General features: G+C 20.8%; 1 protein-coding gene across 1 annotated transcript; it reads left to right on the top strand.

The window, feature by feature from the left end:
• Positions 1–10,079: 10,079 nt before the first annotated feature.
• Positions 10,080–11,280, top strand: LOC130452186 (NADH-ubiquinone oxidoreductase chain 5-like; the record flags this gene model as incomplete). The annotated part of the gene is made up of 1 exon (XM_056791495.1): positions 10,080–11,280. A coding segment is annotated over one exon (977 nt), but the record flags the coding sequence as incomplete, so codon positions are not given.
• Positions 11,281–11,934: the final 654 nt, after the last annotated feature.

Genomic DNA, 11,934 nt, shown 5'->3' with positions numbered 1-11,934 from the left:
AAAAACAAGTTTTTAGTTAAACATAAAGTTTTAAATTTACCAAAAAAAGTAATTAAAAAAAAAATATTTTTATTGAAAAAAAATGTGCATTTTTTTGCATTTTTTGCACATTTTTTTGCATTTTTTTGCACATTTTTTTGCATCAGAATTTTGTGCATTTTTTTGTAATTTTTTTTTACATTAACGGCAAAAGTCAATGAATCATGAAAATTTTCTTTGAAAATTTCAAGTATATAGGTTTTTCTAATATAAATGTTTAATTAATTAAAATAATAGAAATGTATATATCACCCAAGAATATATTTAGTATGAGATTTTTAATAATGTTAATAGTTTCTAGTAACTTTATATATATATAAATAATAATATTTATAAACTATTAAACTTATGAATTAATTCGATTGTTATATATATAGAAAACTATTACAAAGTTTAAAGACTTAAATTGAAAATCCCAGAAAAGAGAATCATTTAGATCTTATTCACCATATTATTAATTTATGAATGGAGAATTATTAATATTATATTAAACCATAGTATATTTATAAATATATCACGTATAAATTTATAAAGAATATAAATTAAGTAATATTAAATAATTCTTTAATTAATATAACTTTTATTTACTCATAAAAAAAAAAAAAAAAAAAAAAAAAACCTCTTTTTTTAATAATAAAATAAGATTTCATATGATTAAAGGATTTAATTTGCTAAATATTGTTTTATTTTTATATAAAATTCAAATAATTGAACAATAAAAATATAGAATTTTTGGGATATAAATTTGTTTTTATGTTTATATTTTATCTAAATTATCAAAAGTTTAAGTTTACAAATAATTTTTATAAAATTGAATTTTTTTAGAAAAAAAAATTAAAAAATACTATTTTTTCTTTATTATTTTAGTTAGTTAAATTTAGTTTTTAATTTATTTAAAATTTTAGTTTAATTACTACTTTTTTTAAAAAAACACCTTCATTTTTTTTTTGTTCATAGAAATTTTTAAAGAGTTATATTTTTATTAATTTTTAAGGCTAAAATTTTATATTTATAGAATTAATTTAATTGAAAAATTGGTTCAAATCAATTTTGTAGCTTGCATTAAGGGGTGCAAGTCAACTTAATTTATAGAATTAATTTAACTGAAAAATTAGGCCAATCATTTTGTAGCTTGCATTAAGGGGTGCAAGCCAACTTAATTTATAGAATTAATTTAACTGAAAAATTAGGCCAATCATTTTGTAGCTTGCATTAAGGGGTGCAAGTCAACTTAATTTATAGGATTAATTTAACTGAAAAATTAGGCCAATCATTTTGTAGCTTGCATTAAGGGGTGCAAGCCAACTTAATTTATAGAATTAATTTAACTGAAAAATTAGGCCAATCATTTTGTAGCTTGCATTAAGGGGTGCAAGTCAACTTAATTTATAGGATTAATTTAACTGAAAAATCGGGCCAATCATTTTGTAGCTTGCATTAAGGGGATGTAAGTTAACTTAATTTATAGAATTAATTTAATTGAAAAATTGGTTCAATCATTTTGTAGCTTGCATTAAGGGGATGCAAGTCAACTTAATTTATAGGATTAATTTAACTGAAAAATTGGGCCAATCATTTTGTAGCCTGCATTAAGGGGTGCAAGCCAACTTAATTTATAGAATTAATTTAACTGAAAAATTAGGCCAATCATTTTGTAGCTTGCATTAAGGGGTGCAAGCCAACTTAATTTATAGAATTAATTTAACTGAAAAATTAGGCCAATCATTTTGTAGCTTGCATTAAGGGGTGCAAGTCAACTTAATTTATAGGATTAATTTAACTGAAAAATCGGGCCAATCATTTTGTAGCTTGCATTAAGGGGATGTAAGTTAACTTAATTTATAGAATTAATTTAATTGAAAAATTGGTTCAATCATTTTGTAGCTTGCATTAAGGGGATGCAAGTCAACTTAATTTATAGGATTAATTTAACTGAAAAATTGGGCCAATCATTTTGTAGCTTGCATTAAGGGGTGCAAGTCAACTTAATTTATAGGATTAATTTAACTGAAAAATTGGGCCAATCATTTTGTAGCTTGCATTAAGGGGATGCAAGTTAACTTAATTTATAGAATTAATTTAATTGAAAAATTGGGTCAATCATTTTGTAGTTTGCATTAAGGGGATGCAAGTCAACTTAATTTATAGAATTAATCTAACTGAAAAATTGGGCCAATCATTTTGTAGCTTGCATTAAGGGGTGCAAGTCAACTTAATTTATAGGATTAATTTAACTGAAAAATTGGGTCAATCATTTTGTAGCTTGCATTAAGGGGATGTAAGTCAACTTAATTTATAGGATTAATTTAACTGAAAAGTTGGGCCAATCATTTTGTAGTTTGCATTAAGGGGTGCAAGTCAACTTAATTTATAGGATTAATTTAACTGAAAAGTTGGGTCAATCATTTTGTAGCTTGCATTAAGGGGATGCAAGTCAACTTAATTTATAGAATTAATTTAATTGAAAAATTGGGTCAATCATTTTGTAGTTTGCATTAAGGGGATGCAAGTCAACTTAATTTATAGAATTAATCTAACTGAAAAATTGGGCCAATCATTTTGTAGCTTGCATTAAGGGGTGCAAGTCAACTTAATTTATAGGATTAATTTAACTGAAAAGTTGGGTCAATCATTTTGTAGCTTGCATTAAGGGGTGCAAGTCAACTTAATTTATAGGATTAATTTATTAATTAAAGGTATAATTTTATAAAAGTTAAATTTGGTTCTCATATATGAAAAATTTTATTTTGTCATATAATTTTAAATTAAAATATGAGGTTAAAATTTAAAAAATAAGTTTTATGATTAATTTGTTTTTAATTTTGGTCAGTGAGAAAAATTTTGACGGGCAGGAAGTTTATTTTATGTTTATTTAATTGTTTATTTTTTAAAAGTTTTATTTTAACTTAAAAATTAGGTGTTATTTTTTATTATATGTGAATTATTTTATAGAAGAATTTAACAGTGATTAAAATTATATATTAAAGAAATTTAGATTTAGAAATAATAAGTATTATTAACAAAATTTGTGCCAGCAGTTGCGGTTATACAAATAATATAATTTAATTTTATTGATAAAAATTAATTGTAAGTAATAATTTTAATATAGAATTTAATAAGTGAAATTTTAAGTTTTATTTAAAAATTTAAGTTTGTTAATGAAGTTTAAAAATTTAAATTATAAACTAGGATTAGATACCCTATTATTTTAAATGTAATTAAAAATATTGAATTAGTAATAGTTATGTTCTTGAAAATTAAAAATTTTGGCGGTATTTTAGTCTTTTCAGAGGAACCTGTTCTGTAAATGATAATCCACGATTTAATTTACTTATATTATTAGTTTGTATATCATCGTAATTAAATATTTTATTAAAATTATAAATATTTAGAATTTAATATTATAAAATTTATCAGATCAAGGTGCAATTTATATATAAGAAGTAATGGGTTACAATAAAAATATTTTTGGATAATTTTTATTATTAAAAATTTAAATATGGATTTGATAGTAATTTTAATAAATTAATTAAAATGATTTTAGCTCTAAAATATGTACATATCGCCCGTCGCTTTCATTTAATATGAAATAAGTCGTAACAAAGTAGATTTACTGGAAAGTGAATCTAGAATACAAATTAGAGCTTGATTAAAAAGTATTTTAGTTACATTAAAAAGTTAATTGTGAAATTCAATTTAATTTGAAATAAGAATTTTATTATTTTTTTAAGTTATAAATTTTTAATTTAAGTAAAATTTATTTTATTATTAAAAAAGAAAAAATTTATTTAATTATAGTAAATTGTATTGTGAAAGAAAATTTTATTATTAAAAAAAGAAAAATTAATTTTTTGTACCTTGTGTATCAGGGTTTATTAAATAATATTTATGTATTTAATTTTTTCGAATTTAAAAGAGCTAAAAAATTAAAATTTTTATTGTAGAATAAATAATTTTTAATATTTTTTTTGTAATGAAATGTTATTCGTTTTTAAATATATCTAGTTTTTTAAGAAAAAAATTTAATTTATTTATTAATTAATATAGATATTTTTTAATATTTTTATATTATTAATAGTTAATATTTTTAGGGATGAGCTTAAAAATAAATTTTTATTAGTATATTAATAATTAAATTATAAAATTAGGATTAAAAATTTTCATATTTTGAAGTATGTTATAATTTATAATTAAAATTATATAATTTTTATTTACTATAAATTTTTTATTAAAATATAAATTTGAATATAAAAAATTTAGTAATAATGATAAAATTAGTATATAAATTTGTAAGTTTAAAATTTATTTATTAGGTTAAGTAAAGGAATTCGGCAAATATTTTTTCACCTGTTTATTAAAAACATGTCTTTTTGTGTTAAATTTAAAGTCTGGTCTGCCCTCTGAATATATTGAATGGCCGCGGTATTTTGACCGTGCTAAGGTAGCATAATCATTAGTTTTTTAATTGAAAGCTGGAATGAAGGGTTGAATGAAAAAAAGACTGTCTCTATTTAATTTTTATAGAATTTTATTTTTAAGTTCAAAAGCTTAAATAATATTAAAAGACGAGAAGACCCTATAGAGTTTTATAATTTTTTATATAAAAGATTTAGTATTAATTTTTTTATATTTAAAAATTATTTAATTGGGGTGATTAAAAAATTTAATAAACTTTTTTTATATTTTTATATTAATTAATAAATTGTTGATCCAAAAATTTTGATTACAAGATAAAATTACCTTAGGGATAACAGCGTAATTTTATTAAAGAGTTCAAATCGATAATAAAGATTGCGACCATCGATGTTGGATTAAAATTTATAATTGGTGCAGAAGCTAATTAATTAAGTCTGTTCGACTTTTAAAATTTTACATGATCTGAGTTTAAACCGGTTTAAGCCAGGTTGGTTTCTATCTTTAATTAAATTTAACATTTTAGTACGAAAGGACCAAATGAAAAAAATAATTTTTATATTTTGAATAAAATTAATTATTTTGGCAGATTAGTGCAATAGATTTAGAATCTTTAAATGTAATTTATATTACAAGTAATACTTGATATTAAAAGATTTTTTGATAATTATAATTTCAAGGTTAATTTTAATTATTTGTGTATTAATTAGGATTGCTTTTTTAACATTATTAGAACGTAAAGTTTTAGGTTATATTCAAATTCGTAAAGGGCCAAATAAAGTTGGGTTTATTGGTTTAATTCAACCTTTTAGGGATGCTATTAAATTATTTAGTAAAGAGCAAACTTATCCTTTTATGGCAAATTTTAATTTATATTATTTATCCCCTATTTTTAATTTATTATTATCTTTATTTATATGAATATGTATACCATTTATTAGGATTAATATTAGATTTAATTTAACGATTTTATTTTTTTTAGCTGTCTCAAGATTGAGAGTTTATACAATTATATTGGCTGGGTGATCTTCAAATTCTAATTATTCATTATTAGGTAGACTTCGTTCAGTTGCACAGACAATTTCTTATGAAGTAAGATTAGCTTTAATTTTAATATCATTTTTATTTTTAATTTTAAGTGTAAATTTAATTGATTTAATTAAATATCAAGAATTTATTTGATTTATATATTTATTATTACCATTATGTTTTATATGGTTAGTTTCAAGATTAGCTGAGACTAATCGAACTCCTTTTGATTTTGCTGAAGGAGAATCAGAGTTAGTTTCTGGATTTAACGTTGAATATAGAAGAGGAGGATTTGCAATAATTTTTTTAGCAGAATATGGAAATATTTTGTTTATAAGAATAATGTGTGTTTTTTTATTTATAGGGGCAAATTTAATAAGTTATATGTTTTTTTTAAAATTATCTTTTTTATCTTTTTTTTGGCTTTGGGTTCGAGGAACTTTACCTCGATATCGTTATGATAAATTAATATATTTAGCTTGAAAAGGTTATTTACCTGTTTCATTAAATTTTTTAATTTTTTTTTGTAGAATAAGAATATTTTTTTTTATTCTTATAATTTAGTTAATTATTTTTAGTATAAGTTAATAGAGAGTTTTAATCTCTTTTTTATATTTTCAAAATATAAACTTATACAAGTTCATTAACTATTTAAAAATAATTAAATCTCAAAAATATGAAGTGATAGGGTTAATTAGATAATAAAGGAAATAAATTATTGTGAGAATTTGACCTGTTAAAATATAAGGATCTTCAACTGGTCGGGCTCCAATTCATGTTAATAAAATAATAATAGATACTAATGTTCAAAATAAAAATTTATTTAATGGATAAAATTGAGATCTTAAGAATTTTTTTTTATTGATAAATGGGTAGTACATATAAAATAGCAATTGATATAACTAATGCAATTACCCCCCCTAATTTATTAGGAATTGAGCGTAAAATAGCGTAAGCAAATAAAAAATATCATTCAGGTTGAATATGAATTGGTGTTACTAGTGGATTAGCGGGGGTAAAATTATCAGGGTCTCCAAGTAAATAGGGGTTTCTTAGAGTTAAAAAGATTAATAAAAAAATTATAATTAGAGCTCCTAGAATATCTTTAAAGATAAAATAAGGATGAAAGGGAATTTTATCAATATTACTATTAGTACCAATGGGATTTCTTGATCCTGTTTGATGTAAATATAATAAGTGAATAATTATAAAAGCAAAAATAATAAATGGTAAAATAAAATGAAATGTAAAAAAACGTGTTAGAGTTGCATTATCAACTGCAAATCCTCCTCAAATTCATTGAACTAACATATTTCCTAAGTAAGGAATTGCAGATATTAGGTTGGTAATAACAGTAGCCCCTCAAAAAGATATTTGACCTCAAGGTAAAACATACCCTAAAAAGGCAGTTGCTATTGTTAAAAAAAAGATTGTTACACCAATTATTCAAGTTTCTATTATATTATATGATCTATAATAAATTCCTCGGCCAATGTGAATGTATAAACAAATAAAAAAAAAAGAAGCTCCATTTGCATGTAAGGTTCGTAGTAATCAACCATAATTTACATCTCGACAAATATGGGCTACTCTATTGAAGGCTAATTCAATATTAGGACAGTAGTGTATTGCTAAAAATAAGCCTGTAAAAATTTGAATTATTAAACAAATACCTAGTAAAGATCCAAAATTTCATATATATGAAATATTTGATGGGGTTGGGAATGTAATTAATGAATTATTAATAATTTTTAATAATGGATTTTTTTTTCGTATGGGTATTTTCATTAAAATATTTGTCGTAAAGGTCCATATAAAAAGTTTGTAATTTTTACAGTAGCAATTAGAGTAATAAATAAATAAATAATTATTATAATTATAATTAAATAGTTTGGAAAATTGAAATATTTTATTATAGATAAATTGAGATTTTTATTTAAATAAAATGATTTTGTTTCAATTGTTTGTATTATGATATTTATATAATAATGGTCTAGAAATATTAAAATAAATAATAAAATTATTGTTAATATTGCAATTAGTAATAATTTAAAATTAAATTTGAATTTTTCATTAGAGGCAATTCTTGTTATATAAATAAATAAAATTAATATACCTCCAATTATAATTAAAAATAAGATATAGGAATATCAGTAATTTAGACTTATTAGGCTACTAACTAAGGCAATTATGAGAGTTTGTAGTAAAAGTATTAAACCACAGGTTAAAGGGTGTTTTATAAAAATAAATATTAAAGATAATATAAATAATATAGGAAAAAATAAAATTATATCAGATATTAGTTTAAGTAAAATATTAATTTTGGAGATTAATGATAAATATTATTTATATCTGAAGTTTTAAAAGAAACCTTATTTTTGGTTTACAAGACCAATATTTTATTTAAATTATTAAAACTTTAATGTTAATATATCTATTAATAGTAATATTTTTTTCTGGGGGGTTAATATTTGTTTTAAATCGAAAACATTTATTGATAATATTATTAAGTTTAGAATTTATTGTTATTTCTTTATATTTTAGATTATTTTTATATTTAAGGAATATAACTTATGAATATTTTTTTTCTATAATTTATTTAACAATAAGAGTATGTGAAGGTGCTTTAGGGTTATCTATATTGATTTTAATAGTTCGTGTTCATGGTAATGATTATATCACAACTTTTTCTTTTTTATGATAATATATTTATTAGGGTTATTGATATTGATTCCTTTAAGTTTTAAAAATTTTTGATTAATACAATGGTTTTTTTTTTATTTTATCTTTTAGATTTATTTTTAATTATAGAGGGTTTTTTCAAGTTTTTAATATTTCTTATTTTTTAGGATTAGATATGTTATCTTATAGTCTAATTTTATTAAGGTTTTGAATTTGTAGTTTAATGATTTTAGCTAGAGTTAAATTGTATTTTAATAATGAATATCATAATTTATTTTTAATAATTTTGGTTATTTTATTATTAAGTCTTTATTTAACATTTTCTTCATTAAATTTATTTATTTTTTATTTATTTTTTGAAATTAGATTAATCCCCACTTTAATTTTAATTATAGGATGAGGGTATCAACCTGAACGTTTAGAGGCTGGTATTTATTTGTTATTTTATACTTTATTAATATCATTGCCTATAATAATTATAATTTTTTATTTAAGAGAAAAATATTATTTAACTATATTTATTTGTATAAATTTAGAATTAGATTCTTTTTTTATATTTTTATGTATTAATTTGGTTTTTTTTGTTAAGATTCCAATATTTTTTTTGCATTTATGACTTCCTAAAGCACATGTAGAGGCACCTATTTCTGGTTCAATAATTTTAGCAGGTATTATATTAAAATTAGGAGGATATGGACTTTTACGTTTTATGCTTATTTTTAAACAGTTTTTAATAAATTTAAATATTTTTTTTATGATAATTTGTTTATTAGGAGGCTTTATTGTTTCTTTAATTTGTGTTCGTCAAAGTGATATAAAATCTTTAATTGCTTATTCTTCTGTTTCTCATATAAGTTTAGTTTTAGCAGGTATTATGACTTTAAATTATTGAGGGTTATGAGGGGCTTTATTAATAATATTGGCCCATGGTTTATGTTCTTCAGGTTTATTTTGTTTAGCTAATATTTCTTATGAACGAATTCACAGTCGAAGTTTATATTTAAATAAGGGTTTATTGAATATTATGCCTAATTTAAGATTAATTTGATTTCTTTTAGTTTCTTCTAATATAGCAGCTCCTCCTTCATTAAATTTAATAAGAGAAATTATGTTAATTAATAGAATTTTATCTTTTAGTTTATTTAGTATACTATTTTTATCTTTGATATCATTTTTTAGGGCTGTTTATTCATTATTTTTATATTCATATACCCAACATGGTCAGTATTATTCAGGCTTATATATATTTAATAGGGGGCTAATTCGTGAGTATTTACTAATAATTTTACATTGATTACCTTTAAATTTATTATTTTTAAAATTAGAATTTCTAGTTCAATGAATTTAATCTAAATAGTTTAATAAAAATATTAGTTTGTGGTACTAAAGATATGAATAAAGATTTTAGATTATTTGTTATATTTATTTTATAATATTTTTATATTTGAGATTAACATTATTAATTTCTTCATTATATTTATTGGTTGTAAATTTAACTTATATTTTAGAATTTAATTTTATAATATTAAATTCTACTAATATTTATTTTGTTGTTTTATTAGATTGAATATCTTTGTTATTTATAAGGTTTGTTTTATTTATTTCTTCTATAGTAATTTTTTATAGAGAGGAATATATAGCTGAAGATATTTATAAGAATCGGTTTATTTTATTAGTAGTAATATTTGTTTTATCTATAATATTATTAATTATTTCACCTAATTTAATTTCTATTTTATTAGGTTGAGATGGATTAGGATTAGTTTCTTATTGTTTAGTGATTTATTATCAAAATTTAAAAAGTTTTAGGGCTGGAATATTAACTGCTTTAAGGAATCGAATTGGTGATGTAGCTTTATTAATATCAATTGCTTGAATATTAAATTTTGGTAGATGAAATTTTATTTTTTATTTAGAAATTATAAAGGAGGATTATGTTATACAATTAATTAGATATTTAGTAGTTTTAGCGGCAATAACAAAGAGAGCTCAAATTCCTTTTTCTTCTTGGTTGCCTGCAGCAATAGCAGCTCCTACACCTGTTTCTTCTTTAGTTCATTCTTCTACATTAGTTACTGCTGGGGTTTATTTATTAATCCGTTTTAATTTTTCATTTAGTAATAATTTGATAATAATTTTATTATTTATTTCATCAATAACAATATTTATATCAGGTTTAGGGGCTAATTTTGAATTTGATTTAAAAAAAATTATTGCTTTATCAACTTTAAGACAATTGGGTTTAATAATATCAATTTTAGCTTTAGGAGAGTATAAATTAGCATTTTTTCATTTATTAATTCATGCATTATTTAAAGCTTTATTATTTATGTGTGCTGGTAATATCATTCATAATTTATTTAATTGTCAAGATATTCGTTTTATAGGAGGGTTAGTAAAACATTTGCCTTTAACATGTACTTATTTAAATATTTGTAATTTATCTTTATGTGGTTTACCTTTTATATCTGGGTTTTATTCTAAAGATTTAGTGGTTGAATTTATATCAATAAATTATTTAAATATTTATATTTATTTAATTTTTTATATTTCTATTGGTTTAACCGTATCTTATAGATTTCGTTTAACTTATTATTCCATAATTGGGAATTTTAATTTTATATCTTTGCATATTATTCAGGAAAGAAGAATAATTATATTAAAAGGAATAAGAGGATTAATTTTATTTGTAATTTTTAGAGGCAGTATATTTTCATGGTTACTTTTTTCTACTCCTTATTTTATTTGTTTAACTTTTTTTATAAAAATATTAACATTATTTGTAATTATAATTGGTGGATGGTTAGGGTATGAATTAGCTAAATTTAAGCTTTCTTATCAATTATTAACTTTAAAATTTTTAACTTCAAGTTTATTTATAAGTATAATATGAAATATACCTTATTTATCTACATTAGGGGTTAATTATTTGCCTTTATATATAGGAAAATTATATTTAAAAATTTTTGATCAAGGCTGATTTGAATATTATGGTGGTCAACAAATATCAAAAAATTTAAAAATATTAACTTTAATACAATTATTTTCAATTAATCATTTAAAAATTTATTTATTATTATTGATTTTTTGATTAATATTTTTACTATTAAATATTTACTTAAATAGCTTATAAAGAGTGTAATTTTGAAGAAATTAAGGAAGTCAGAGACTTTTAAGTATTTATAAGAAAAAATCTAATTTTACAATGAAAATGTAATGTTTTTTTTAAACTATATAAATAGAAATAAAAACAAAATTTCATTGCTTAAGAATTAAGTTAGAAGCTTATTCTTGGTTTTCTTATTTCTTTAATTGGAGAATAACTCATTTTTATCATTAACAGTGATAGACCTCTTTTTGGTTTCAATTAAAAATAAGGATTTATATAAATCAAACTTTTAGGTCGAAACTAAATACAATATTTTGCTTCTTATTTAAGATAAATTGAGTTATTCAATAATTTTTAAATGCAACTTAAATGTTATAATTAACTATTATCCTAATTAATTCAATTTAATGCTCCTTGGTTTCATTCATGGTATAAACCTCATAATAAAATAAAAATAAAGATAATTAAAATTATTGAATAATTTATAATATTAGAAATTTTTATTGTTATAATTAATGGTAAAAGTAAGGTAATTTCGACGTCAAAAATTAAAAAAATAATTGCAATTAAAAAAAAATGAAGAGAAAAGGGCAGACGAGCTGAAGTTTTAGGGTCAAATCCACATTCAAATGGGCTTCTTTTTTCTCGATCATAATAACTTT

Source organism: Diorhabda sublineata, unplaced genomic scaffold (assembly GCF_026230105.1).
Source record: "Diorhabda sublineata isolate icDioSubl1.1 unplaced genomic scaffold, icDioSubl1.1 Dsub_272, whole genome shotgun sequence".
Lineage (NCBI taxonomy): Eukaryota > Metazoa > Arthropoda > Insecta > Coleoptera > Chrysomelidae > Diorhabda > Diorhabda sublineata.
This window is presented reverse-complemented; position numbering and strand designations above follow the sequence as displayed.